Below are 27,687 nucleotides of genomic sequence, written 5' to 3'. Positions count from 1 at the left end.
CCTCATGACCATGCATTTTGAGCCATGCGGCGGCCATGTTGGGAGGGACAAGTGGAGATTGAAAGTCGCAACTTTCCCATTTTGCAACTGATTTTCATGAGGTTTGCCTGACGTAAAAATGCTATATTTGACTCTTGCATTGGCAAAACAAATCATTTTTCCATCTTACAAGTAAAAGTCACTAGCTCTATAAATAAGGTTTCACAATTTATCAAAAAGATATATTGGGCCATGCACTATGCATATCACAAAAGAAATCTAATGTTTCATATGGATTTTTATGCTTTTATCTGAATTTGGCCAGTCAGCTGCTAACTAAAATGTGTACCACCAAATAAATAAATTAATCAGTTAATAAAACTTATAAAATAAACAAAATTAAATAAAAAAGCGCCATTACAAAAGTACCGAAAATCGGTACTTGTATTGGAAAAAAAAACATTAATTCATGAGATAAGAATGTCATTTCTTTAGATACCTGTTAAATATCATAATAATAGCGATATTGTTATATTCAGCAACCATATCGCATATTGCATGATTTTCTGATATTGTCACGTTATCTAGAGCCTATTATTGTAAAATAGGTGAAACTAATCACATTAGAAATTGTTCACGTTATAACGTGGTGTGTTTTTTGTTGTTTTTTTAAAAAAGGAGGGAAGAAACATGACCACAATGCCAAATTGGATTTCTTTAAAAAAAAAAAAAAAAAAAAAAAAAAAAAAAAAACACCAAAAAAACCCCCCACAAAAAACACATACAATCAATCATACAAATAAATACAATCAACAGACCAATCAATCAATGTATATATAAAAATCAAGCCTTTTCAAAGGTGACCAATCAATCAGTGGCCTTCCGACGGGTATCAATAAAGAAGCAAGCAAGCAAACAAATCAATAAATCCTCCGTCAGCCCGTCAGAGTTCCTGTTTGTCGTGACGCTGGCCGGCCTGGCGTCGCAGGAAGCGCAGGAAGTCTCCAAGTTCTCGCCCACCCTGCCACGGATGACAGGTGGACAGGTGGACAGGTGGAGGTCACGCACACGCTTCCCGAGGACAAAAATAAAAAATAAATAAATCAAAAAAGCTCACCTGGTATCGAACGGGCTCGTCCTTCCTGCCGGCGGGCGCAAAGTAGATGGTCGGGTAGCTGAGGACACAAAGCGTCAATCAATCAATCAATCGTTCGATCGATTGATCGATCGTGTTGCGATGGCGTGACCTCACCCTTGCACGTCGTAGCCGGGCGGCACGTCGTTATCCACGGCGTTCATTTTGGCGACGACCACGTTTGCGTCTGCGGATAGCTGACGGGGAAGACGACTCGTTGCTAACAAAGCGAAACAAATGGAATGGAAGCTAACAGGCTAACAGATGATTAGCATCGCGACATCACCGATAGGGATCCCAAGACGCTCAAATTGGTACCAGTATCGATTCCCAGGTACCGATGTATTGGAACAAAACCGCGTTTCAATTTTTGTGACTTTCACCCATTGTGGGCGTTCGGCGCATGCGCTTGAGTGGGCGAGCGCGAAGTGATGAAGACGAAGACGAAAAGGGTACCGTCTCAGCCAAGGCGGCGTAAACCGGTTCCAGCTTCTTGCAGTGCGGACAGGTCGGCGAGTAGAACTGGATCAGGACGTCTTTGTCGGGCCGGTTGACCACAGCGTCGAATGACTCGGCCACCACCACCTGCGTGTGGCGCACGTCACTTCCTGCCACTGCCGCTAGCCGCCGACCGCCCGCTCACCTGCGCCCACGCACCTGAACAGCGCCGGCGTTCCCGTCCGGCGGGATGGGCTCGGACTTGATGTAGCGCTTGAGCCGGCCGGCAAAATACTGGTCCAGAAACCTCTCCAGCGAGGCGCCGTCCCTCCTGGAAGACGCGCGAGCGTGTCATCACGTGACTCCGCCCCTCGTTAGCATGTTAGCGCGCTACCTACGTGAACTCCTCCCTCATGGCGTACTTGTGACCCGCTTTGGTGCGGATGGTCACCAGCGGGACGTCCCCGCCGTCCGACGTCCCCACGCCAAACTCCTCCTCCAGCTCGCCACGGAAGTCCTTCTGATTGGCTACGGAGAAGAAGAGGCCCCGCCCCGCATACTTGGACGCCACCTTCATCACCCTGGCCGCGACGCATGGACGGGAAGGTTGTCATGACGACCGTCCGGCGCCTCTGTGCGTGCGTGCGCGTCACCTGTTCCTCCAGTAGTTGGATCCTCGGGCGTCGCGTTTGTAGTCCAGGTTGTAAAATGCAGTCAAGAGGTCACGAACTCTCAGGCGCTCTTTGCTCTCCAACGTCATGTGAGGGCAAAGTCCAAATCTAGACGCACACACATCATGAACAAACAAACAAACAAATAAATGACTAAAAGTGAAAATAAGAACTGATATTACAAAAATAGAATTTGAAAATTACATAAAAAGAAAAATAAATATTAATGGAAATAAAATGAACAAAAAATTACATTTTATTTTAAATTAAAAATAAATAAATGACTACATGCGAAAGTCAAAAAAACGGATATAAAAAATTTATGATTTGAAAATTATATCCAAAAAATAAATAAATGGAAATAAAAAGAACAAAAAATATATGAAATTTTATTTTAAATTAAAAATAAATGACTCAATAAATAAATGACTAAAAGTGAAAATACAAACGGATATAAAAAATATTTGGAAATTGTATCCCAAAAAATAAACATAAATGGAAATCAAAAAGAATAAAAAATATATTACTATTTTATAAAATAAATGACGAAACAAATAAATAAATGACAAAGTGAAAATAAAAACTGATATAAAAAAAATTATTTAAAAATATAGAAATGGAAATAAAAGGAACAAAAAATATAAATGTTATTTTAAATTTAAAAAAAGTGGCTATTTTCACATAAACAATCAATTTTCTGAATCGCAAGCAAAAAAATAATAAATGTAAAAAAATAAAATAAAATAAAAAACACTTGCATGTGGTCTCGGATGAAGCGTCTCAGCGACGGGATGGTCACCAAATCTCGGAAGACCACCACGCCGTCCTCAAACCGATTGGCCAACCGGGGAGGCCGGAACAACAGGACGCCTCTGAAACGCAAACGCACACAAAAGAGCGGAAGTTGACTCGTGACGACGATGTCGTGGTGGCGGCGGAAGATTTGCCGTCCGACTGACTCTGTTTGGAGTCCGTAGGGGGCGCCGAGCGTCATTTGCGTGGTGTGAGCGAACCGGAACTGATCTCGCAGGAGTCCCGCCGCTTTCGCAAAGTCGGCCAGGCCGGGACTTTCCTCGTCTGAAAACACACCTGGCGCGGCAAAGTGAGGAGGTCAAAGGTCAGTCGTCGGGGGGGAGGGGGTTCCGTTGTGACGCATTCGTACCGACGACGGAAGCGTCGTAGTGGTGGACGAACGCCTGCAGGTCTTCTTCCGTCAGCAACCTGGCAGAGTCCGGACCCGTCTGCTTCATCATGTACTCAAAGATGCCGTCTGACGCACACACGCAACATCAGCACCTCATTCTGCGTGCACGCGTGCGTCACAATGTTTTACCGGCAGAGCGAGGGCCGTCGTAGGAAGCGGAATCTCTCCCGTTCCGGAAGATCTTCAGCGCCGGATATCCTGTCACGCCGAAGCGACTGCACGTGTCCACCTGAGCTGTGCAGTCCACCTGATGAGCGCGCGCACACACACACACACACATCACGTCATATCATGGCTGCCACGCACGCACGCACAATTGCTACCTTTGCTAGCTGCACCGTTCCCTTCAGTTTGCCGGCGGCCTTCTCAAACTCGGGAGCTAACTTCTTACAGTGGCCGCACCTGAAGGAAGGAAGGTTGTTTAAAAAAAAAAAATAATGAAGTGAGGTCACAAACGAGGAAGTAAGAAAGGAAGGAATGGAGGTAGGAAGGAGTTGAGGATGGCAATAAGGAAGGTAAGTGGGAAAGATGAAGGGAGGAAAAGGGAAGGGAGGAGGGAGGGAGGAAAGCAGGAGGCAAGTCAGTGTGGGAGGAAGGACAGAGAGGAGGAATGAAGACAGGATGGAAAGTGTGATGGACGGGTGACAGGAAGGGATGATGGATGGAAGGAAGGAAGGAAGGAAGGAAGTCCAGTCCACTCTTGGCGTTACCATGGCGCGTAGAATTTGACGAGCATGGTGTCGTGCTCGGTTGCCAGGTAGTCGAAGTCGGCGTCTCCGAGCACGAGCACGTCACTGCGCGACGACCGCGACGCCGGAAAACTGCAGAAGAGCAACAACGCGACGGCGCGTGCACGTGCAGCCGCCATGACCAACGCCAAATAAAGAAAAAAAAACCGGCGACGGTCCTCTACCAGCTAGAGAAGCGCCCTTCTTTTCTTCCTTCCTTGTTTTCTATTGGCGGATTGCAAGCAACGTTCACTGTCAGGTGCATGAGACGCCGTCAAAGAAGCTCGAACATTCACGTGTGTTTCTGGAAACCACATTCATAATAAAAGCGATTCATTAAAAGTAGGTGACGACTTCACTGTAAAATAACGTCACAATTACATATTTATTTAGGCACACAAATGCAATAGTGGTATACAATAAAACAATTACTACATCGGAGAAATATTCGGGATTACCTTCTCGTCTTTTACTTTTATTTTGAAGTCTGAAAATGGCGAAACCACTTCCCGACTATCATTGCTAATATCTTATTAATGGTACACAAGTGTGACGTTTGGTGTTTTTCGCCAAGTTGATGCTTCCACGATTCAATTTAATTTGAGTTTTGTTTTTACGCGTTTTTAACGACCAAGATAACCACAGGACGTCGTGTGCCGGAATTCCACTGGGTGGCAGTACTGTAATCGAAGGACGAGGAGAAGAAGCAGCTTTGTTCAAAACATATCGAAGAAGAAGGGGGCGCAAAACGGTTGCTTTGGAACGAACGACACCAAGTTGAAGAAGATGAAATTGAAGATGACTTTCTGATGTTTGGGTTTGTCTTTTTTTTTTTTTTTATCCACCGCGGACGTCGTGACTCTCTTAGCACATTAGCTCCCCGTTTTAAATGCCAGAAGAAGTTAAACAGAAAGCTAAATTGTCACGTCAATGCTGCATTCGTGGAAACTGGGAAGTCGAAATTATAACATCAAAGCGTAAACAAATGTCGGAAAAAAAAAAAGAGGTCGAGGTAAAGGTAAACATTTTGATTCCGATAAATAATTTGTTTGTTCTGGTTAGCGCAGTCATTCCAAACCACGTTTACGTTAACGTGAACCGATAGCTACATTAAAATAGCAATAAATAGTGATAAATAAGTCTGTTTAAGTCTTGTAAAAATATATTTTGCCATTTACTTTCTGTCTCTCCATGGGGGTCGCCATCGTCAATTGTCAGATTGAAGCCGACACTGGGGTCATTTTCCCCCCTCCAAATTGGCAGCTCGGATGTACGAGTTCAAAAGGGGCGTTCCCGTGCACACTTCCTGGTATAGGGTCGGCAAAGGTCCCACCTTCCTCGAATGCAGCATAAATGTTTAAAGTAAAACCTTGATGTGGGTCTTGTTCTACAATTTGGCTAAACATTGAAATAGAGCAAATAGTGATTGCTATGCTTAAGATTCGACCTGAAAACAAACTGGCGCATTTCACGTGTAACATGGAGCTTTGAACGTTTGCACAGAATGAATGGGCTTGTGGAGTCCCCCCAGAGTTCAGAGGTCATCGTCGATCCGTGATGAAGTCCGTCTGCAAACGTCTGAAGGCGGAATCGTGCGACCTTCCCTCGCCTGCGGGCTCCCGAGAAGGCCACGATGACGACGACGCGGACGCCAAGCTCATCATCACCACGGGTAAGGCGTATTAACTCCGTCGCCATGGCGACGGCAGCTGATTGGCCTGCCTCTGCGTGTCAGACGACGAGCACGGTGGGAGGAGAACGTTGAAGAGGCGGCGGAAGAGGCAGATGGACGACGACGACGAGGATGAGGAGGAGAAATGTGACGAAGACGAGCGGGCGGGAGAAGGCCTGCAGATTGACACGCAGCTCGACCAATCGCTGGAGAGCAAGTCCAAGCAGCACAAGCTGACCGGCGTCAACGTGCGCAACATCATCCACGTGAGTGCGTTCGTGCGTGACGGCGTGTTGTGCGCTGACCTCGCCCCTCGACGCTGACCTTTGCCCCCGCAGGAAGTGATCACCAACGAGCACGTGGTGGCCATGATGAAAGCCGCCATCAACGAGACGGAAGCCGTGCCGCCGTTTGTGAGTTGCCGTCACGTCGGATGGGTCCGCGATGGATGACGGCATTGATTGATTGATTGATTGGATTGATTGGTTGCACAGGAGCTCAAGATGACCCGATCCAAGCTGAAGGAAGTTGTGGAGAAAGGCGTGGTGAGACGTTGTCACTCTTTTCCTTCCTCATCATTCGTATAGTTTATGCAGTAGTCTGCTGGCGAGGTGGGAATAACAAGATGGCCGCCCTGTGACTTCAACAGCTTGCACTGGCGCGTACAGGCTATCAGCTATACAGGTCAGTGTGCTCTTGCTAATGACATCACTTCCTGTCAGGTGATCCCAGCGTGGAACATCTCTCCCATCAAGAAGAAGCGCGACGTCAACAAGGTCGAAAGCGCAAAAAAAAAAAAAAAAAAAAAAGTCGCCGCTTGTTGGTTCGGGTACGGGTGAAAAAAAAAAAAAAGTTTGTGCGTTCAGGTGCGTCAGTTTGTGGACATCCCCCTTGCCGAGGAAGACTCTGACGACGACGAAGAGTATCGTCCCGACAACGACGACGACGAGGACGAGACGGCCGAAGACGTGAGTGAGAGGCCCCCGTCGTCCGTCCGAGCAGGTGACGCGCCGACGACGTCGCTTAACGGCCCCACTCTGCTGCGCCAGACGTTGCAGGAGAGCGATTTTGAGTGCGCGGCGTCGCCCCCCGGAGGATGCGGAGTGTACGCGGACGCCAACCGCCACGCCGCCAAGGTAAACACCAGGCAACAACGTTTGCGTGCGCACGCTGCACTTCCTTGTCACCCCGCAGACCTCCAGGGCGGAGTCTGCCTCAATGGGTCCGCCCCCTCCTCCCAAAGCCCCGCCCCCCTGCGCGCCAACGGACAACTTCCTGGAGAAGCTGCACGCGGTGGAGGCGGAGCTGGCCGTATGCATGGAACCGTACCAGGTGCGAGCTCAACATTAGCAAAGCGCTAGCTATGGTCGACGCGCTAACGCGATGTTAACGCGTGGGGTAGCCTCTGGAGGGCGCCGATGAGAGGGGCCTGATGGCGTACCGCACGCGCTCAAAGCGTCCGCTGCGCGACGTCCCGCTGGGGCAGCTGGAGGCGGAGCTCCGGGCTCCCGACATCACGCCCGACATGTACGACGACTGCGGCCCCGCCCACGAGGACAGCGACTGGACCGATTGGTTGAGGGGCCTCATGACGTCCGACGTGGACAACGAGGGTGACGAGTTGCTAACCGGACGACGACCGATATTCACGCACACACATTTGCAACTTGACTTGTGGCTGTGTGTGTGTGCGTGCGTGCGCAGAAGAGTGCGATGATGAAGATGATCCCGAGTACAATTTCCTGGCTGACGTCGACGAACCGGACCAGGAAGATTACCGTGACGACAAGGCTGTGCGCATCACCAGTCAGTACACGCGCACCAAAAACACGTACGCACGCACATACAGCGCAGTGTGAACATGGTGTTGTTGTTTGACAGAAAAGGAAGTCAACGAGCTGATGGAGGAGCTTTTTGAAACGGTGAGATACGCACACACATACTGCATCGATATCAGCGGGGGTTATTATCGTTTCTATTTAGTTGAAAGAGGACCCGACGGGCCCGGAAGCGGACGACGAAGGCCACGACGACGACGAGGAGGAGTGGCAGGAGGAGGCGCGCGCTCGCGACGGGCACGTTGGCGCGTCACAAGCGTATCTGCCGGTCGACGAGGCGTGCAGCGGCGGCGGCGGCGAGCCGGCCAACGAGCAGCCAATGAGAGGGCTGCGTACGGTCAAGCAGCACCTGGACAAAATGAGGAACGCGCAACGACGACGAGACGGCGCGCACGTGCTCAGGCTCAACGCGCAACACCGCAGCACGCTCGCGCAGCAAGTGCAGCAGGTACACGCACCAACATAACGGCCGATGAATCCATCCATGGATTGATGCAGTTTGACTTGATGAATTGTAAAACTAATCGACGGCTACGTGTGCGCGTGTGCAGCATGTGCAGCTGCTGCTTCAGATTCACCTTCTCACGTCAGCCGTGGAAGAACTTGGCGCTGAGGCGGAGATCACCAGACTCTTACTGGTACGTAACAAAGCCAACATGGCCGCTGCTTGCCAGGGAGCCATTCCCCAACCGGTTGGCGCTCCCTCCCCGTTGGGAAATGCGTCTGAAAATACGGGCAGATGTGACGACGACGTGTCGGATGGAGGACCACAACTGACAACATTCAAAAAAATTAAGGAATAAAAGTGAAAATAAAAAGAATATATACAATTCCAAAAATAATACAAATACAAAAAAAATACATATTTATTTTTGTTTATTTTTTACCCTTATTTATTTATTTTTTTCATTTCCATTTATTTTTCTGTATTTAATTTTTGAATATTTCTTAGCCATTTTATTTTTTTATTTATATTTTATTTTCAATTCCATTTACTTTTCTGTATTTAATTTTTTAAAATATTTTTTAGCTATTTTATTTATTTGTATTTTTATTTCCATTTATTCTTCTATATTTAATTTTTGATTTTTTTTTTTAGCTATTTTATTTCTTGATATTTTGTTGTTTTTATTTCCATTTCTTTTTCTCTATTTCATTGTTTTTCTTTTGAAATGTGTCCGTTTTGCTCCTCCATGTTGACTTGACGTTGACGTTGCTTCCTTCCCGCCCGCGCGTGTCAGTTTGAGCTGCAGCTGTTGGCGCAGCGAGGCGAGCTGACGATGTCGATGCGAGGAGGCGCGGCGATGGCGTCGCGCGAGTGTCGCAGCGCTTTCCGAGCCTCCAACCTGCAGGGGGCGCTCAATCTGCTGGACGAGCTGCGGGAGCGACCCGTGACCCACGTGCACCTCAAGCACACGCCGGACGCACGCGGGCAAGGTGGGTCGCCTTCGCCGTTTTCGCTGTGACACGCGCGTGACGTGTGCGTGCGTGCGTGCGTGCGCCAACAGTGCGACGCTTTCCCCTGATGCCCGCCGAGCTGGCGTGGCTCTTCGCCACGCGTCCCGCCTTTCTCTACCCGCAACTTCTGCCGACCGTCAGCCTGGACCCGGATCTCTACTGCCCCCGCCGGACAACCACCTTCACTGCAGCAGAAAACTGGTACATTCCAATAAATATAGATTCTTTTTTTATTTAGTTTTTACTTGTATTTATTTAGGGATATATTTATATTTTGTTTTTATTTATTTCTTATTTTATATTTCGCAACGTACCAAACGGATGACGTGCGCGCAGTCTGCTGGTGTTGGGCCTTCAGAACTTTTCGGGTTCGAGTGACCCCGCCCGACTGCTGTGCGACCTGCTGCTGGCCAAAAGTGTGGCTCAGGTGCGACGCAGGATCTTGCAGTGCTGCAGGCCGGGAACGCCGCCCAATATCGTCAAGGTAACGCTGGACGCACGCACGCACGCACGCGCACGACGTGCGCTTGAAGATGCGTGCGTGCGTGCGTGCAGGCATTCCGCTACGAGCGCGTGCTTCCTCACATGCCGTTGGCGTGCGATCGTGTTGCTGCGTGGGAGCGGCGCCCCCCGGTGCAGAGAGATGTGCATCTCATGCCTCTGTGGCTGCTGGTGAGACGCCTCGACACGCGCTCGCACGCACGCGCGCGCACACACACACTTCAATATTGTGCGTGCGTCCCCGCCCCCCTCCAGCAAAGCCTCCCCGCCATCTCAAAGGCCGTTAGCCCCGCCTCCCCCTGCGACGACCCCGCTCAAGCCGCCGCCGCTGGACGAGGCTCCGCCCCCGCCACGCACTACCCGCCCCGTCTCCCGCCCAACCTGCACTTTCGCCGCAAGGGCTTCGCCTGGCACGCCCCCTCGGCCCCGCCCGGCCCGGCCCCCTCGGGGGAAGCGGAGGCGGTGCTTCCCGCTTTGTCGCAATCGTCTGGCTCAGGTGTGGATGTGGGCGTGGCCAAGGTGACAGAATATGGCGCCACTTCCTGTCATGGGTCTCAGGTATATACGCTCATCTAAAATATTAAATAAAATAATAATAATAATAATAATAATAATACAAAAAAATAAAAATAATTTAAAAAATAAAAATTACACCTCGCCATGATGGCTTTCAACTTGAATGACGTGGCGTGAAGCCAAACGTTGTCACGGTGATTTTGGTGTCACGCACGCCCTCCAGGAAGCTGAGCCCCGCCCACCGCGGGGATCATCGCACGCCCGCTCTCCAGTGGCCAAGAGAACAGGAAGCGACGCACACGCCCACCAACGGGAAGCGCCGCCGGCCGTTTCGGCAAACAACATCTCCATGGGCGTCAACGGTGAAAAGATGGTGGTGTGGACACGGTGAGGCCCCGCCCCCTCCCTCCGCCACATCACAGCCAAGCGCCCGTTTCATCTCGTCCCACGTTCCTGTGTGACCTCAGAGAAGCCGACCGCCTCCTCCTGACCGCCTGCCAGCAGCAAGGAGCCAATTGGAAGACGTTCCGACGAGTCTCCGCCCAGCTGGGAAGCAAGAGCGCCCGGCAGGTGAGGGGAGGGGCGGGGCGGGGCATGCGTCGGCCGGCCGGGTGCCCACCTAACGTAACGCCGCTTCTTTCCAGGTGAGCCTCCGATTCCACGACCTCCTCGACCTTTTCCACGTGGCCGCGACCTCCCAGTCCCGACCCGAGCTCGCCGACACGGACCCGTGATGTCATCACATCCTTTCAATTCTCATTCACATTGAATGAAATCAATCGTTTGATGCCGATATGCTGAAATAATCGTCGGCGTTGTAAATAAAAAAAAGTTTGAAACGTCTTTCGGATGGTCCACTTGACGGCTTCCTTCTTTCGCTTCAGAACCAAATTCTCAAAAACATGCAAGAATACTTGTTTGGTTTTTTACTTCTAGTACATGCGTGGAATCTCACAGTCCGTGTGTGTACTATTCAGTGTTCAATTTTGATAAATTTTGTTTTATAAGTCATCTGATTGTATTCTAGTCGCTAAAAAACAAAAACAAAAAACTAAATTGACAGTTCAGTCAATATTTTCCTTCAGTATACATTTGAACTTTGGTACAGAAAATGATAACACCTATTTAATTATAACTAGTTTAACACATAAGACACATTTCATACATTGTGTGAATTTTCAGTACAGTATCATTTTCATTTTAGTCTTTGACGGAATTGTCCATTTGAGTTTTTGTCTCAATGAATGGCTTTTATTTTAGTTTTAGTTTTATTTTCGTCTGGGTAAAAAAAAATAAAAAAAATTGTGACGAATATTATGATGAAAATTTTTCACTGGAACTATTGAAATGATTTCAAGCTCAAGTTAAAAACAAATCAACATATTTTTTGTAAATATTTGATGTATGTTGTTGACTTTTGGCACCAGGAAGAAGAAATTTCATCATGTCCTCAACTACACTCCAAATATTAGTCTTTCAAATTCAAATGAATTTGCATTATTTTTGTCTTTATTATTTCTTAATAGTGGTCTCCAACCAACCAGCAACAAAGTGAATGAATGACTGATGGACACGCCCCTAATACAAAGCTAACTAAAACATAAACAAGTTGCAATGCGATGACGTAATATCTCACTTTGTCTTACCTTTCGGCAACTGTTGTGACTGTCCAAGTCGGTTTCTGTCACGACTGCTCGTCCTTCTCCAGCCTGCAACGACAACAAAAGGAGAGGATGTCAACAATTAAACACTAACTTCAATGTCTATCGCCAACTGGCCGCACCTGTCTGTTTTTTCTTTAATTGCAACAATCAAAACAAACAAAATGCCACAAAAACTTGCAGTCAACTCAGCATTCAAACAAACCTTCAAGTATCGGGGGTCACATAATGAAAAGTTGCACTCAAATACAACAACGTACGCTCACATTTCTTATTTTTTAAACAACAGACACCACATGAAGATATTAGTGATGTGCTTCTCGGGTCGAATCCCTGAAGCGTGTGCCGAGTAATGCAGATGAGTGGTTCATGAACGGCGTGTCAATGCGTGTGTTGATGACGTACGTGGTGACGTTTGAAGCCCCACGAAGCAGGTGTACCACGTGACTGATTCAGGAAATGATTCGCTAGGTTTGAGTGTAGTTCGAAATAAAAGCGGCAAAGAAACGCTATGGATTCCCCTTCACTTTTTCTGTTTTCGGGTCCCTTATTGCGCTGCTTTTTTTGCTTTTGGCATTCGATTTGACGAGCCTCTTTTTGCGATGGAACCAGCAAGAAAGAGATTTTCCCTTGTTTAGGAGCACTTTGAGCAGATCTCACCTCAGAAGGTAATGCACTGCAATTACGGTACTATTTTAACAGATTCCAATAATAAAATAAAATAAAATGTGACAACACATAAAATTCACATTTTTCTGTTCACAGTTGAAAGTCCCCTTCAGTACTGGGAATCACAGAAATATACGCGTCCAATTCTATACAAACTTGCTATCTCATATCGATGCACCCCTGCTTCATCAGTACCATGTGAAAGAGTTTTTTTTCCAAAGCAGGTGAAATTCTCTGCAAAAAAAAGAAACCGCCTGAGTCCAAAAACTTCGGAAAAAAATAGTTTTGAAATAAAAATGAATAAGCACTTTATTTTACCTCCTTATTTCACATTTTCACTTGTTGCATAAGCACAAACATAGACAAAGTAACACAGAACAATTCATGTTAAAACACTCTTCAAATATATATTCTTTTGTATTTAGAGCATGATTTACACCCCACCATTTTATTGCATGCACCAAGCATGTTATACATTCTCTGTCCAAATGATGGCGTAGTCGAGGAAATGAATCATCTTGAAGCCCCTACGTGTGTGTGAAGCATTTCACTGCAGGGCTTCACTGCTTTACGGGGCTTCATTTTGCCATCACTAGAAGATATGATTTTAGCTCGATCAAAACAACGAGACGTGGGAAAAAAATAACTAAAATTTACCCAAAAGCAAGATAAGATTTACCTCATGGGAAACATTTTCATTTTCGAAACCAAATTTTATATCTCTGGGCTCAATCATTACAATAAACGATTGATGACTAGTATTACAAAAACAAATAAAAGAAATGAACTCGCACACACCTGTCTCCAAACGAGCGTCCGGCGGACGTGACGTCAGTCCACTGATCAAATTCTGCTGCTTGTTGCACGCTAGCGCCACCCGCTGGCCCGCCATCGACGCTGCAAGCGTGTCCAACTAAATTAAGTTCTTGCATTGCACTTGTGTTCGCGCCGCCCCCAACTCGTCACGGCCAATATCGTCACATTAATTGGAATTATTTCGTCTTATTACACATTTTGGCCTCCCTGAGCAGACAGTTTAGCAGATTAACTAACTAACAAACTAACAATACTATTGTTAAGACGTTTATTACACTCCGGTTGAGGTTAAGTGTAAACCTAAACACACCAAACTTTGAAAATTGAACACACAGTACGCACTTTGTTGAGTTTGTTTTCCGAAAGTAGCTAGCTCCAGGCTAACACACAACGGAAACCGCCATTGAGCTAACGCTAACGCTAATTAGCGCGCTACTTGCGGCGCTTTTATCACTCAAAAGAAGGGCTATTCAGACAAAATGCTTCAGGAATGTATACAGACAAGCATGAAAAAAAATTACTCACCGGCATATGCTCTTCCTACGCTACAAAATAAAAATAAAATAAAATAAAATATTGGCATAACTTGATTGTGACTTTGGTCGTCTTCTCTCGAACGCCGAACCACACTGCCCCTAAGTGGCCAAATCGGGCACAACATGAAAAGCGCTCCCAATAAAAGCGCACACAAACAAGAGTGATAAAATAAAAGTCAAATAACAAATAATTTCACCATGATGAACACGAGCGAAAGCAAATATTTCAGTTCAAGAATTGTCCCAACAAGTTGCTTTCTTCAAAAATACATCGTCAACAAATAGATCACTTTGATATAGTAATGCTCATGTATGGAATAAATTAGCAAAGCGGATAACAAAGGACATTTTTGGTGTGAATATACAGTAGTTACGTTTCGTAAAGGTAAACTGTAGTTCAACAATGACGCTTTCTTTTGAAAGTACATCCTGTAAATGGATCCACTTTCATCTCGTACATGCGGAAATGAAAACAGCCATTCACAAATTTTTGCCCACATTTATTACTGTTCACAAATATTCACATTCGTCATCCAATACGCCACAAGAGAATAAAATTGGAAAGTGGATGTTCCATGACTTGACCTTTCCAAATGGATTGTGTAAAGTCAGGCACGATTGTGTGAAGATGAGTCAATAGTCAGTCCTAACAGGCATATGACCCCGCCCCCGAAGGCACTCCGACGTCATCGGCCTCTTCCAACGGCGTTGTTGACGTGCGACGTTACGTTACGTTACGTTACGGCGCCGACGGCAGGGACTTGGCTCGTCGACGAACATCCGGACGGCGGCGCGGCGACGTCTGGAGGGAGGAGCTGCGTCGTCGCCGTGGCGATGGCACAGCGGGAACTGCGGGAAGTGCTCAAGTCATGCAAGTGGCCGCAGTATCGTAACACATGAATGAATCGGTGGCGTCACTCGATTAATGCAGTAGTCGTACGTCACCGTTTTCACAGATTAGCGGCGTGACTGACCAGTCGCATTGCTCAATCGGCGTCCATCGCTGCGCTCGAGCTCGTGACCCGACGGCGCCCTCCTCAGGCGAGGAGCAGGAAGTGGAACTTGGCCCGCCTCCGACGTGGACGCATCTGACAAGAAACGGCACGTTGTTGGCTTGGAATCCTCCAGCGCTAGCTTAGCGTTGTCAGCTGCTAGCTTAACATTTTCGCCTGTTAGCGACGCCAGTTCACGTTGTTCCATATTTGAGTCGAATCATCTGTGTTCGTTTCAACATTGTCATGACAGCATCATTGCTCGCCTCACTGAGCATTTTGAAGTGTGTCACACGTTAGCTTAGCATCAACACTAAGTTAGCTCTTCGGACTGTCACATGTTAGCATTATGACGTTTTAGCAAAGCCTCATGACGTTAGCGTCGTACGTGTGATGCGAGCATCACCTTAGGTTAGTTTTGTCTCACATTTGAGCATTTAGCATTGTCGCGTCTTAGCTTAGCATCATACTGTGTTATCTTAGTATCAGTACACATTAGATTAGGATTGTCAGGCATTAATATGTAGTCTTAGCATTACTAGCGTAGCATGCTAATGTGTTATGACCACCTTCACTTCCTGTTCCATCGTAATCGACATGTTTTTGCCTTGGCTTACCTGGCCTAATGGAGCCCAGGTGAAGACCGGAGGATTCGCTGACGGACGCAGGGGGCGGCGACGTAGGACTGATGGCGGGGCCTTTGGACCTTGGGGCAGACTCGGGTCGGGACCGGTCCGAGTCTGCGCCCACGTTGGGATGGACTTCTTGATGGACCGCAAGGACACTTAGCTCGGACTTACCTACAAGGATGCGATCATCTTCCTTTGGTGACTCCAACTAGACCAAAAATAACAAATGAAAATAAATGTCACTTGAAGGTCAGAGAATCCCATCGTGACTTACCTTGACGGCGGCCATTTTCTCCTGCCGCGCCTTTATCTCGGCCAAAAGGTCGGCGGCCATGATGGGAACGCCTCGGCGGCGCGCCGGCGGGGGGCCGTCCTTCTCCTCCTCGGCGGGAGGCGACGCCGACGCGTCCGTCTCGGAGCGCTCGATGGCCCGGGACGGCGCTCTGAGGGACTCCCGGCTCAACGAGGGCGGCGACTCGTCCGCGCCGGGAGGCGGAGTCGACGCCGGGGCGGGCGGCGACGCGGGCAGGTTTTTCTCCGAGCGCGACGACGACGACGCCCGACCTCTGATGAGGTTGAAGAAACCGCTCCGCCGGGATTCCCGCTTCTTGTCGGGCGGCTGGTTTGAGGGCGTGGCTTGCGCCGAGAGGCGTCTGCGTGCAGGAGAAGGATGGAAGGCGCGTGATTGGCGGACGTGTGTGAGTGGGAAAGCGGCAGGTTGGCGGGAAGGTTTTCTCTCACTTCGAGCTGACTTTCAGGACTTTCTTGGAGAAGAAGTCGTCCACGCCCTCGTCCAGATTTCCCATCATGCCCTGATGCTCCGCCCCCTGCGGTGGCTGGCGCCGGGAGGACAGACGCAAGTGCTCGTGTTCATTTCATCCACAGACAAATAACAAAAATGATGGTCAACAATACTTTTGGAATTGTAGTTGTTATTTCACAAATGTTTCCTTTTAGTTGAGTTAGTTTTATTTCTTTTTTGAAATGTGTATTACTTGTGCGCAATCTTTCGTAAAAGGTCAGTGTGAGTGACGTCATCTTTTGGTGCTTTTCTATTGGCTGCTGCACGATGACGTCACTTCTTTGTCACACACTTTCAAACGTTCCTTTTCTGGCGGTTCATATCCAAATCAATTGATTACAAATCAGATTTACAATCATCCCCAAAGGCTCATGCATCAAATTAATGACCAAAGACGAACACAAAGGACATTTTGCTATCATTACAGTCGAGTTAGTTTTAGTTAGTTTTGTAAATATAAAATGTCGTTTTAGTTCATTTTTATTTTTTTTTACATTTTATTTCTTTACCAATTTTTTTTCATTTTAGTTTTTTTTGGTCAGTTTTGTAAATATCAAATGTAGTTTTTAAAAGGTATTTTCGTTTTGATTTTATTTATTTAACAATTTAAAAAAATGTAGTTTCAGTCAGTTTTTGTTTTTTAAAAAGCATTTTGGTTTTTATTGTATTTTGTTAATGAATTTGATGATTGAATTTTAGTTGTATTTTTGTGGGAGCAAATGCAAACGAGTTTGTGATGTCACTGATGAGAAGGAACAAGCGTGATTGAAATTGAAACCGTCGGATGAAATGAAGACGAGTGAAGCGGCCCTTTCGGTCTCGCCGTTGACCTTACGGCGACTCTGCTGGGTTTGGTCCGCCTCCTGGCTTTGGGTCGCGCTTTGGTGTGATGCCGCAGCAGCGGCGGCGGCGAGCCCAGAGGCGGGAAAGCTGGCCCGAGGTCCGGCGCCGGCGAGGACGGCGAGGGCGAAGGTGGCGCATCGGCCGCGTGGACGGGCACCTCCTGCAGGGCCTTGTCCAGGTCAAAGTCCATCTCTGAGGTCAAAGGTGACACGTTTTGCCAGCGAAAGGAAAAAAGCGGGCGGATGCGGCCTCTTACCGAAGGCCAGCGAGACGGGCCGCTGCATCCGCACCAGAATGCTCCTCCTTTTGCTCATCTGGAAGGAAAAAAAAAAAAAAAAAAAAAAAAGAGAGGTTTGAAACTTTTGTCCCGCCGACGAGGCGGAGGCGGAGCTCGTACCGCTCGAGGGTCGGCTTGCGCTTGGTGGGCGTGGCGATGAAGGGGCGTCTCATCCACAACTTGCGTCTCTTCCGGAGACTCGGGACGGAGCGCAGGTTGGCCCTGCCTGCTCACGTGCGCGGCCTGCAGGCGGAAAACGCTCGCTTGGGGGAAGTCGATGGATCCGTTCTTGCCCTCCGGCCGGGCCCATCCGACGACAAACGCTTTTTATTGTCGGCCCGTGACGCCTTCCCTTCCTTTTTACGTCTCGTATCAATTCCTTCCTCGCCTTGATTTACTTTTGCAATGTTACACAATGTTGCAATGTTTTCAGTTTATGAAATGAAACAACTGACTATGTAATCGACTGACACAAAGACATCAATTTGTTGACAGAAGGTAAGAAAACGTTTTGGATTTGTTTTTAAAAAAACGCACTAAAGTACTCAGTGTGAAGAAGACACCAGTTTGAAGATCGTGTTTCAGTGATGGTACAAGAAGAAACGATTTTCTCGTTGAAAAAACATCAGTTTATGTCTTGAGTAGTTTTATCGTAGATTTATGGCCTGACCAATATATCGAAAATGGCCGTATTGTCATAACGTGCGATAATGGTTATCGTGAGCCTTATATCGTATCTTATCATGAGGTACGTTCGATATGTTCCCACCCCGAATATATCAATAAAATGAACAACCGACCAAGGTGTGTCGCCAGGTGGACAAGGAGTCCAGGATCCGGTCGACGATGCGATCGGAGATCAAGGACGCCGCGCCCAGTTTCAGCTCGCTGTCGATGAAGACAAAAAAAAAAAAAAAAAAAAGTCAAGCTAATCGGAAGGCGGAGCAATTGGCGTGTCGGCTGGGACCTGATCTTGTTGAGGATGTCCACGCCCGTCTGCTCCAGCAGCGTCTTGGCGATGAACGCGCGAGGGACGCTCATCTTCCCCGCGCCCGCCCGCAGCAGATCCGGAGCCAGAGCGCCGGTCGACGTCATCACGTGAGGACACAGCGCCGAGGCCGCTTCCAACATGGCCGCCAGCGTCGCCTGCGGCCAAAACGAGGAAAGCTGACAAACGGCGCCGTGGCGTGATTCTGACCGACCGACCGACCTGCAGCTGCTCATCCATCACGGCCGCCACCTCCGCCGCCACCGACTCCAGCTTGTCCTGAACGGCGCCGCGGAGGCCGCCGCCCCCCAGGTGGTAGAGGCGGGGCAGCAGCTGGGCGGTGCAAAAGAGAAAGAGAGAAAAAAAGTCGATTTCTATCTGTTTCTGTTTTGCAGCAATTAGCATGAGACGATAGCTAAGTGTCATCAATATTCACATTCCTGGTGAAAATACTGGCAAAAAGAGCTTGTTGCAACATGGCCCTGGTTGGTCTCTTATACTCTGCTGCCACCTGCTGGCCGTTTTTTTTTTTTTTTTTTACAACAACTACCATTGCTTCAGTATGCTCTAGCAAATTTTGGGATTTTTTCTTCTTTGGAGGGGGGCATTTGGCACATTAATTTACCAGGGGGGTGGGAAGCCATATTAAAAGTCTGGACTGCTGGTTTTCTGATGGGATATTGTGCTCTGAAAAAGAACGCGGCTCTTTTGTCTTACGGTCTTGGAGTTCCTGGCGTCCGCCATCATGTTTTCCGCCGCTCTGACGTCGTCCCGGACCGAGCGGTCATGGCAGAACGCCAGCGAGTTGAGGTGGTCCTGAACCTTCACGCACACGCTGTCCATCATCTGCACGCAAGAAGGGCGGGTCAGCCGGCTCCGAGCGGGCGTGGTGGTCGGCCGGGGGCGGAGTCCGCCAACCTGCTGCGTGGTGCTGGCCACGATGCCCTGCTGCAGCCGGTACGCCTGCTCCTGCAGGTACTTGCGGCTCTCGTGGTTCCTCAGCAGGAAGCGCTCCATCTGCAAGATCCGAGGCCGCAGCGTGTCAAATGAAGGTCCCGGGCGGATCCCAGCCCAAGTTGGAAGAAGGCCACCTTGAGCAGAGCCTCTTCCGTCTTCTCCGGGTTGGTCTTGAGCGCCTGCGCGGCGTCCATGATGGGGACGGGCATGAAGCGGATGGTGAAGTTCCTGAGCAGAAGAAAAAGGCGCCATTTTTCGGCCAGCTCGGCCTCTGCCAAGTGCCGCTTTCGCTCATTTGCTGAAACGTCCGCTGCAATTATTCACAATCTTCCTGATGAGTCGCCAACACGTTGGAAACCGGTTGGTAACTACGGTCGGTACGTCCCGGCACCGATTCACGTCAAATCAAACGATGACTTGTTTCTGTTGACCATTTTCCACAGCGCACTTGAACACAACATTGTACGTCCAGGTCTAAAAGTACCAGAAACGAGAGTACTGTTGAGTAGCGGCATCGCTTGCCAGGTACCGGGAATTGGAAGAGTAGCGCTTTCACATCCCTCGTGCTAAGTGTTGACGTGTGCGGGAAGAGGCCGAGAGCGCGACGGGGACTCACTTCTCCAAGGCGGACGCCACCTCCTGCAGACCGCGAGGGCTGACGTTGTTCCTGTCCCAGGCCAGCGTCCTGCAGCAGCCGCACACGATCAGCCGGCGCGGCGGCGGCAGGTAAGCGAGCGCTCACCTGAGCTTGGTGTTGATCTGCAGGGCCTTGGCCAGCATCTTGGCGCCCATGTCGCCCATGGCGTTGCCGCTGATGTCCAGCGCGGTGAGCGAGGCGTTGCCCCCCAGCGCGTTGAGCACCAGCGCCAAGTCGCCCTTCAGCTTGGAGTCGGCCAGCGACAGCGAGGTCAGCGGCTGGGCCACGCCGCAAAACAAACGTAAGACGGCCACTCGATTCCACCGGCGCCGCCCACTCACTCACCGACTCCTCCTCCTGCAGCATACGGACCAGCTGGTGCAGGACGCCCGCCACGTTCCTGCCAGGAACCAGGCGGGAGTCTTCATTTTATACGCCGTCGTCAGTCAACCTCAGCCATTCTTATTGAGTCGCGATAAATCAGGCCTTTATTTTAGTCCAACAAAACTATTTTCGTCTACTTTCAGTCAACGAAAACAGTCAACGTTTTAGTCCAACCATGTAGATTTGTTTTGTCAGCATATCATGTTGCAAATGTGGGATCTAAAACTATTTCACATAAAAAATGTATCACCTTTTTGATGAAAAACAACTTGACAGTATATCAACAAGTGTCTAACATGGCTCCATGCAACGAGCTGGTAATTTAGCCTAGCATTAGTTAGTGGTGGGATAAACATTATTGTTGCAAATTAAAGCCCTTGCATTACAACTACAATCAAGTAATTATAGTTAATATTAAATTATTCAGTAGACTAAGTGGAGAAACTGTGTCGGAATGCTGAAAACAATGAAATATGAACGGTGTAAATGGGAAGTATTATGTGGGAGTTGTTTGATGCTAAAAAAGTGAGGAGGATAAAATGCTATCATAATATAAAGGTTAGGAACAACGTGTGTTTTCAGCCTTCCCACAATTAATAACTATCATTTCCTTTTTTGTTTGTGCATGATGCACTCGCTCGCTGCAGATTTGAAAGGGGGCGTGTCTCTGTGTGTCACATGACAGTGTCACAGACGTGACAGGTTAGCAGAGACAAGATTTGACCAAAACATATTTTCGTCTGGTTTTTGTTCATGAACTAAAACGTCCATCGATTTGAGTCCAGATGTTTTGAAGTGAAAGACATTTTCGTCTCGAAAATGCAAACTGGTTTAGTCCCTGTTATCGTTTATTTAACTCATTGACTGGCAGCCATTTTCCCAGAAGCAATCCGCTTTGCTCTCAGCTGTTTGACTTGATTTTGGACTTATTTTGCAAGGCCCACCCACAGAATCTTGTGTCCCATTGCTATAAAAACATGGAAACTACCAAAAGAAAGATTAAAATCTCTTCTTTCATCCGGAAAAACAAGTAGATTTCCATCTGTTTCCATTTTGCAGCAATTAGCATGAGAATATAGCTAAGTTTCATCAATATTCACATTGCTGGTGAAAACAGTGGCGAAAAGAGCTTGTTGCAACATGGCCCTGCTTGATCTCTTGTACTCTGCTGCCACCTGATGGCCCTTTTTGGAAAAACTAGTATTTCTTCAACTCTTCTTTGCAGTTGAGAAGCTACATCAATGCCTTCTGTATGCTCTAGAATAAATTAAAAAAAAACATTAAAAATGTAGAATATAAATATGTCTTTGGGACACTGACATCATTTCAAATAGAATGTATACGTTTTTGGGAGCGAATGAGTTAATGAGGGCTTTAGTCGAGTCTACTTTTCATCCGGTGAAAAATGTGTGTTGACGAAATTGTTTTTGTTTAGTTTTCGTTGACGAAACCAATACCACAAGGTGGCGCCAGTCAAAAGTTACTCGCTCGCTGACTCACTTGGACTTGATGTTGTGGAAGTTTCTGCCCAATGAGAGGTGGCGGACCGAGCGGTTCTTGGCCAGCCACACCAACAGGGTGCTCAGGTCCCCGTCCAGACCTGCCGGCAGACACCAAGACTTCAGGACCGGCTCAGACGGCATCACGTGACCGGATAGTCGCTAGGCCAAGACTTTGAAGTCGCGAGGCGCAATGGCACCGTTGTCGGAGATGTCCAGACTGGAGATGTTGGGGATCTCGGCCACGCAGCCCTCCAGGATCTGAGAGCCCGCCGAGCGCAGCTGAAAGTCAAAAGGGAGACGCGCGTGATGGCGTCAGCGTCCGGGAGGGTGGGGGTGAAGGCAAACGAGGGACCTCGTTACCTCGCAGCCGCTCAGGTCCAGAGACACGTCGCTCAGGTTGGGGTTGCAGCCCAGACCCAGCAGCAGCGCCCTGACAAACGCGTCGGACGTCGGCGTCAGCAACAGCGCCGGAAAAGCATCGCTCGCTCGCTCGCTCGTACGTACTTGAGAGCCTCGGGAGGAAGTCTGCATCCGGACACGTTGACGGAGATCAGAGCCCGGCACAGGCTGAAGAACTGCTTGAAGGACGCCGGAACCTCACGACACTTCCTGATGGCCGCCGCGCAACAAAATCAAAGGGAAAGGTCGTCTTCTTCTGCTCGTCACGCGAGCGTTCACGTGTGTGGACGCTCACCTGTGAGAGTAGACGCTCTTCGACATGTTGAGGACACGCAGGTGCTGCAAACACCCTTTGAGCAGGCACGCTGATGTCTGACACACACGCAAAACAGTGCCTTTACCTTTGCTACATTCATACACGCGTTTTTCCAGCTTGAACGACCACTGACTTGAAATTGTGGGAAGGCCACAATGTCAGACCTCTTTTTCAGGGTTGAGACTTTCAGGTTTTAGAGTTTAGGTTTCAATTATGGGGGTGGGCAGCCATTTTGGATGGTTGAGTGGCGTGATGTCAATGAGAAGTCCCCAGCATGATAAAAGAGCAACATCGGTGTGCGCGCGTTCACCTGTTCCAAAGAGCAGTCGGTGCAGGACAAATCCAAAACTTGCAAGCAGTTGTCGCGACTGAGGAAATTGTGGAGGTTCTGTCGAGAGACAAGACAACATGTTGCTAACATGATAGCATGCTAGCCTAGCGGGATGGCGGGCGGCGTCACCTGCAGCTCGTCCCCTTTGAGCGAGTTTCCCGCCAGCTGGAGGTGCGTGAGGGTGGCGGCCATGCTGGGATTGGCGCACAGCGCCTGGCACAGGAAGTTGACCCCTGACGTCCGCACGCACCATGAGCGGGGTGGCTAAACCTAACCCTGGCCGCAGATGGCTCACCTTTGGGCGACAACGAGGTCCTGCTGAGGTTGACGTCCTTCAGGCCCATCGCCAGCTTGCCCAGCTGAGCGCCCAGAGCGCACATGCCTGACACACGCGCGCGCATCGTCAGCCAGGTGCCGATTTTGAGTGCGCGTGCGCGCGCGTCGCACCTTTGTCTTCCAGAGAGTTGTTGCTGAGGTTGAGGGTGTGCAGCGAGGAGGCGGGGTTGTGACTCAGCGCCAACGCCAGCTTGTGAGCAAAGTCACTGAAAAAAAGAAGGCGACGATGACGACGATGACGAAGACGTCGACGTTTGCGTCCGCTCGCACCTGCGGAGTCCGACGTTGTCCAAGACCAGCTCCTCCAGACAAGTCGATCGAGAGACGACGCGCAGGATCTGCTCGCACACGTCCGCCGACTTGCACGCGCGCCAAAAGGTCAAGGTTGAGTGTGCCCGGCCCCGCCCACCCCGGTGAAAAAAAAAAAAAAGCCAACCTCACCAGTTTGCAGTCTTTCGCCAGCAGCTTGGTGAACCACCTGTTGTGCTCCAGCGCGCCAACGATGGCCACCAGGTCCCTGCGCGAGGCAACATGTGACCACGCAACTCGTTACCCGGCGACGCGTCACAACGCACCTGCTGTCCAGGTGACTGAAGTCGTGCAGGTTGAGTTCTGTGGTGTCCTGGCTCAGGTAGATGGTGTCCACGTCCTGACGGACGACGACATTGATCATTTCGTCGACAAAAAATTCTCGTCATATTGTTCGGCACAATTTTTTTTTCAGATAAAAATGAAATGAAAAGTAAAATGGAAGCCATTCATTGAGACGATAACTAAAATGAAAATGAAAACAACACAGTGACTAACCTTAACCCTAAACCTAAAAAAAAAAAAAAAAAAAAAAAAAAAATCAAGCGCAAGTAGTGGAATGTAGGGGGCGCCAAAGAGAAGTACGTGACACTGACCCACTGGACCTCCTCCCTGTAGACCAGGTTTAGGTTGTCACAGACGGCCCGGTACTGATCCGAGAAGCCTCCTGGAACAGGACGGAGGAGTCAGTACGACGATCCGCCAGCGCCCCCTGCTGGTGAACAAAAGCGTACCGCAAGGCCCCGCGTCCGCCGCGTCCCGCTGCTCCCAGACGGCCCGCAGGGCGAGCCATCGCTCCGAAGGCGTCACCTCAAACTTCTTCGTCGGATTCCTGCACGAAACAACACCTTGTGAAGCCCGAGTCCAAGCTTTTGAGACGTGCTGCTTGCTTAACGAACATGTCCGAGCAGATCCTTGTGAGGCAGGAGCCGATGTGGCCGATCACCTGGTCGCTGTCCTTCTGGGAACTAAACCACAGCGTGCACGGGCCACGCTGGCACTCCACCAGCATCTGTTGGACGCACGCATGGGCAACGTGTGACCTTGTGACGAGCCACCGTGAGGATGCACTCATTGATATACAGGGAGTCCTCCAGTTAGCCATGGAAGCCCAATGAAAAAGAAGCGGAGATACTCAAACAAGTGCACAAGCGCTAAATAGCGGACGAGGGGAAAACACTGCAGCTAAAATGGCGGACGAGGAGCCAAAATGGCGGACCGGGCGTAAAAGTCGAAACGCCTTAGGTCGAGTGCGCCTTCACTTGAGGACTGCCAAAATAGAACTGGATAGCCGCTCGGTCAAGACTTTTGAGGTGGCAAGGCGGCCATATTGCTCCTCCCAAGAAATGTTTCTCACCATCCAGTCCAATACATTGGAGGACATTTGAGATAGTACTTAGTAGAAACAGCATGATTGATGCTTTTTTAAAATTTGTTAAACATAAACAAGAGGAGGGCGGCACGGTGCAGAGTGGTTAGCACGTCCGCCTCCCAGTTCTGAGGACTCCGGTTCGAGTCCAGGCTCCGGCCTTCCTGGGTGGAGTTTGAATGTTCTCCCCATGCCCGCGTGGGTCTTCTCCGGGTACTCCGGTCTCCTCCCACATTCCAAAGACATGCGTGGCAGGTTGATTGGGCGCTCCCAATTGTCCCAAGGTGTGTTTGTGCATGTGGACGGTTCTTGGTCTCTGTGTGCCCTGCGATTGGCTGGCAACCGGTCCACGGTGTTTTCCCCCGCCTACTGCCCAAAGCCAGCTGGGATAAGCTCCAGCACCCCCTGCGACCCTTGTGAGGAATAAAACAAGTACGCTGTGTTCCAACTGTGTTTTGCATTTGCATTATTTGGGTTGGATCACCTATGGGACTCGGGCTGTAAAAAACAAATAAAAAGAGAGGGTGAGGAGGCCATTTTTTTTCAGAGTGTGCCTAAGTGAATCGTATCAGTCAGTTCCTCTCCTGTCTCCTTGCGAGCTTTCAACTGAATGTCTTCTCTCCTTTTTGTTGCGTTTAATACATGTCAAACAGGTAAACCTGACAATGGGCTATCGGCTGTCCAGTCAGGTCAGGTCAGCGACTCAACATCAAAACTCTTGCGATCATGATGATGTCGAAAGCAAGCCGCTAACAGCTAGCATGTTGCTAACAGAAACTTCCCGCTACTTGCGCAGTCTCACCTGGGTGGGCTTGTTGCTACGGAGATGCTGGATATCCAGGTAGCTGAAGGAGTGCTCCACCTGCACGTGCACACACCAACACCTCAAGTTTGTCTTCATCCATCCATCATTCATGCACGCACGCACGCACGCACAAACAGACACTGACCTTGGCGGGGATGCGCGCTGACAGCAGGAAGCCTCGATGGGATGACAACGCCTAAACAAAGAGCAACTTGCGTTTACATGCTTTTTTTCTCTGATGAAACTTTTGAAGACACGCCCACACGACCACATGATCAGGAGGCCCGCACACACCTGAGCGAGCGCACGTCGGAACGTACCTTACATACCTGTGGTATGCGAGCGTGCGTTTTCCGTCACGTCCGCACATGCCGTCGCGCATGGCGAGTGCGGTCTTGCTGTGGAATGTCGAGGAAGACCAAGAGTGCGAAACAATCGAGTTGTACTCGCGCAACCAGGATGCAAACACATCAGCTAACATGCAGTCACCGAGGGTTAATAGGAAAAGATGATTTGCGATACGAGCGCTGTCAAGCGGGGGGTTGCAACTCGTATGTGAAGGCGGCAGCGTTATTGAAAAGGATGCTTTGAAAAATTCTTTCCTACATTTATCCATCCTAAAAAAAAATTGAATTATTTTGATGCAATTTCTGCTGGGGGAAAAAAAAAAACAGCTCCAAACTTGTTTTGGGATGAGAAAAGGCAAAACTTGTTTTGAATGAAATGATTGAAATGGAATTTTTGTTGTCTGACCGTCTCGATATTTAGCGTCCATCAAAGTCAACGCTCCGTCGCCGTGACGACGTCATCATGCCTCACGCGAGAAGCAAGGACAGAGGTGGTCAAAGGTCACTCACCAGCACTTTGTTGTCCACCTTTTCACCTTTGACCTCCAGCTGGACCTGGCACCTGAGGGACAACTTGAGGCTCCGCCCCGCCGCCTCCTGCACGCTTTCTGCATCACCAACAAAAGTCAAGTCAAATCAAGTCATCTTTATTTATATACCCAAAGAAAAATGAATGCATTTTTTTTATACACATTACCAGATGGCCAGTCCAGCCCTGGTTAAATGTGTCACAATGTGTTACTATTTTTTTAAATGAATTGAGCAAACTTTTCCAAAAATATCTCCCCACCCCACTCGACCCCAGAAAGCAGCTCGTTTGAAATCGCTATATAAAAAAAAAAAAAAATCAAAATGACTTGACTTGTTCTCACCGAGCAATTCCTTTGAGAAGTCTGACGGCTCCATTTTGGTCCTCAGTCCCGTCCTGGTGGTCCTGGTCCTCTTGCACGTTTCCAGATCACCTTCTTCTGCGAGCGCGGAAACTCCCAAACACAAGCACCAGCAAGTCGACAACGCGTGCACACGCGCACGCACATCAAAACAATCCCAATCACGAGAGTGCCGCCCCCAGCTTGTAGTGGTCTGACATACTTCACATTTTGGTATCAAGCCGATACCGGGTCAATACAGGCCCGGTATCGCCGATACCAAGAGATCATTTTTCAAAAATGATGGTATTTGAAATTTAAGGTAGCTGTATCATGGAATTACTTCATCACAATCAATTTTCAGTGTTTGTCCTTTTGAAACAAATGAAAAAATTAGGACAAAGTTTGTTGATAAATACACCTTAATTAAATACTTTTGCAGATTAAAAAAAAATATAATATACACTGTGCTGTATAACAAGTAATGGAAAAAAAATGATGAATGAAAAAGCATTCAATGAACTGAAAAATCATACTAAAACGAAAAAAAAAACAAAGAAAAAACTATAAATTTAAAAAATAAACAAAACAAAACATACTTTTAATGGAAAAAATTTAATGTTTTTTGTTTTTTTGTTTTTTTAATTAATGCGGATTTCCATTATTGCGGGTAGATTTTGGGTGTTAAGCGATAAACGAGGGAACACTGTATACGGATCTGGGCTGTAAAGTAGCAGAGCGCCATCTGGCGGTCATGTAGGAACATCACATGG

General features: G+C 48.7%; 3 protein-coding genes across 12 annotated transcripts; 1 reads left to right on the top strand and 2 right to left on the bottom strand.

Moving 5' to 3' along the window:
• Positions 1-794: 794 nt before the first annotated feature.
• On the bottom strand, positions 795-12,177 carry LOC144007760 (protein disulfide-isomerase A3-like). Of its 3 annotated transcripts, XM_077507630.1 has the most exons (16): positions 12,007-12,177; positions 11,787-11,849; positions 8,244-8,388; positions 4,138-4,459; positions 3,751-3,829; positions 3,557-3,674; positions 3,386-3,493; positions 3,183-3,312; positions 2,982-3,095; positions 2,206-2,331; positions 1,951-2,133; positions 1,772-1,883; positions 1,571-1,699; positions 1,232-1,311; positions 1,097-1,154; positions 795-1,000 (listed from the first exon to the last, which is right to left on the bottom strand). In XM_077507630.1, exons 4-16 carry the CDS (start codon positions 4,293-4,295, stop codon positions 923-925), a joined length of 1,473 nt encoding a protein of 490 aa, XP_077363756.1. In that variant the 5' UTR covers positions 4,296-4,459; positions 8,244-8,388; positions 11,787-11,849; positions 12,007-12,177; the 3' UTR covers positions 795-922. The 3 variants fall into 3 exon arrangements, with proteins under 3 accessions (XP_077363756.1, XP_077363758.1, XP_077363757.1); XM_077507632.1 differs by lacking the exons at positions 8,244-8,388; positions 11,787-11,849; positions 12,007-12,177 and adding an exon at positions 5,334-6,317; XM_077507631.1 differs by lacking the exons at positions 8,244-8,388; positions 11,787-11,849; positions 12,007-12,177 and adding an exon at positions 4,614-5,260.
• LOC144007758 (GON-4-like protein) lies at positions 4,257-10,983 on the top strand. Of its 2 annotated transcripts, XM_077507628.1 has the most exons (23): positions 4,257-4,414; positions 4,791-4,972; positions 5,659-5,827; positions 5,891-6,093; positions 6,166-6,240; positions 6,322-6,372; positions 6,550-6,603; positions 6,694-6,795; positions 6,877-6,963; positions 7,022-7,159; positions 7,230-7,440; positions 7,532-7,633; positions 7,709-7,749; positions 7,811-8,113; positions 8,217-8,303; positions 8,907-9,102; positions 9,174-9,324; positions 9,460-9,607; positions 9,679-9,795; positions 9,880-10,182; positions 10,364-10,527; positions 10,608-10,710; positions 10,785-10,983. In XM_077507628.1, exons 3-23 carry the CDS (start codon positions 5,713-5,715, stop codon positions 10,872-10,874), a joined length of 2,841 nt encoding a protein of 946 aa, XP_077363754.1. In that variant the 5' UTR covers positions 4,257-4,414; positions 4,791-4,972; positions 5,659-5,712; the 3' UTR covers positions 10,875-10,983. The 2 variants fall into 2 exon arrangements, with proteins under 2 accessions (XP_077363754.1, XP_077363753.1); XM_077507627.1 differs by lacking the exon at positions 4,257-4,414 and having other exon boundaries at positions 4,593-4,972.
• A 2,128-nt stretch (positions 12,178-14,305) lies between the features above and the next one.
• On the bottom strand, positions 14,306-27,628 carry LOC144007757 (F-actin-uncapping protein LRRC16A-like). Of its 7 annotated transcripts, none has more exons than XR_013280342.1 (37): positions 26,918-27,628; positions 26,556-26,653; positions 25,844-25,894; positions 25,696-25,755; positions 24,424-24,536; positions 24,259-24,356; positions 24,121-24,191; positions 23,791-23,864; positions 23,657-23,732; positions 23,486-23,574; positions 23,327-23,421; positions 23,175-23,261; positions 23,009-23,112; positions 22,859-22,936; positions 22,528-22,604; positions 22,338-22,442; positions 22,194-22,263; positions 22,031-22,112; positions 21,832-21,931; positions 20,293-20,347; positions 20,053-20,225; positions 19,927-19,995; positions 19,445-19,538; positions 19,272-19,370; positions 19,071-19,199; positions 18,576-18,686; positions 18,333-18,511; positions 18,166-18,253; positions 17,486-17,608; positions 17,345-17,402; positions 17,081-17,280; positions 16,185-16,279; positions 15,718-16,096; positions 15,615-15,651; positions 15,432-15,520; positions 14,797-14,910; positions 14,306-14,671 (listed from the first exon to the last, which is right to left on the bottom strand). XR_013280342.1 is itself a non-coding variant. In XM_077507624.1 (37 exons), exons 1-37 carry the CDS (start codon positions 26,949-26,951, stop codon positions 14,562-14,564), a joined length of 3,798 nt encoding a protein of 1,265 aa, XP_077363750.1. In that variant the 5' UTR covers positions 26,952-27,628; the 3' UTR covers positions 14,306-14,561. The 7 variants fall into 7 exon arrangements, 5 of the variants coding, with proteins under 5 accessions (XP_077363750.1, XP_077363748.1, XP_077363749.1 ...); XM_077507624.1 differs by having other exon boundaries at positions 15,432-15,554; XM_077507622.1 differs by having other exon boundaries at positions 15,432-15,651.
• Positions 27,629-27,687: the final 59 nt, after the last annotated feature.

This window comes from Festucalex cinctus, chromosome 19 (genome assembly GCF_051991245.1).
Source record: "Festucalex cinctus isolate MCC-2025b chromosome 19, RoL_Fcin_1.0, whole genome shotgun sequence".
NCBI classification, from domain to species: Eukaryota; Metazoa; Chordata; class Actinopteri; order Syngnathiformes; family Syngnathidae; genus Festucalex; species Festucalex cinctus.
Note: the sequence above shows the minus strand (reverse complement) of the source record. Positions and strands in the feature narration are given on the sequence as shown.

Excerpts from the sequence above, each read along its gene's own strand:
- LOC144007757 (XM_077507622.1), bottom strand. The coding sequence starts at position 26,951 with ATGGAGCCGTCAGACTTCTCAAAGGAATTGCTCG. Across the intron at positions 22,113-22,193 it reads TGGACCTGAGCGGCTGCGAG|CTGCGCTCGGCGGGCTCTCA; the intron begins GTAACGAGGTCC and ends TTTGACTTTCAG. Across the intron at positions 18,254-18,332 it reads GACATCCTCAACAAGATCAG|CGAGCTGAAACTGGGCGCGG; the intron begins GTCCCAGCCGAC and ends CTTCATCGACAG.
- LOC144007758 (XM_077507628.1), top strand. The coding sequence starts at position 5,713 with ATGAAGTCCGTCTGCAAACGTCTGAAGGCGGAATCGTGCGACCTTCCC. Across the intron at positions 7,634-7,708 it reads CAAGGCTGTGCGCATCACCA|AAAAGGAAGTCAACGAGCTG; the intron begins GTCAGTACACGC and ends GTTGTTTGACAG. Across the intron at positions 9,325-9,459 it reads TTCACTGCAGCAGAAAACTG|TCTGCTGGTGTTGGGCCTTC; the intron begins GTACATTCCAAT and ends ACGTGCGCGCAG.
- LOC144007760 (XM_077507630.1), bottom strand. The coding sequence starts at position 4,295 with ATGGCGGCTGCACGTGCACGCGCCGTCGCGTTGTTGCTCTTCTGCAGT. Across the intron at positions 3,494-3,556 it reads CGACGGCCCTCGCTCTGCCG|ACGGCATCTTTGAGTACATG; the intron begins GTAAAACATTGT and ends TGTGTGCGTCAG. Across the intron at positions 3,096-3,182 it reads CCCTACGGACTCCAAACAGA|AGGCGTCCTGTTGTTCCGGC; the intron begins GTCAGTCGGACG and ends TTTGCGTTTCAG.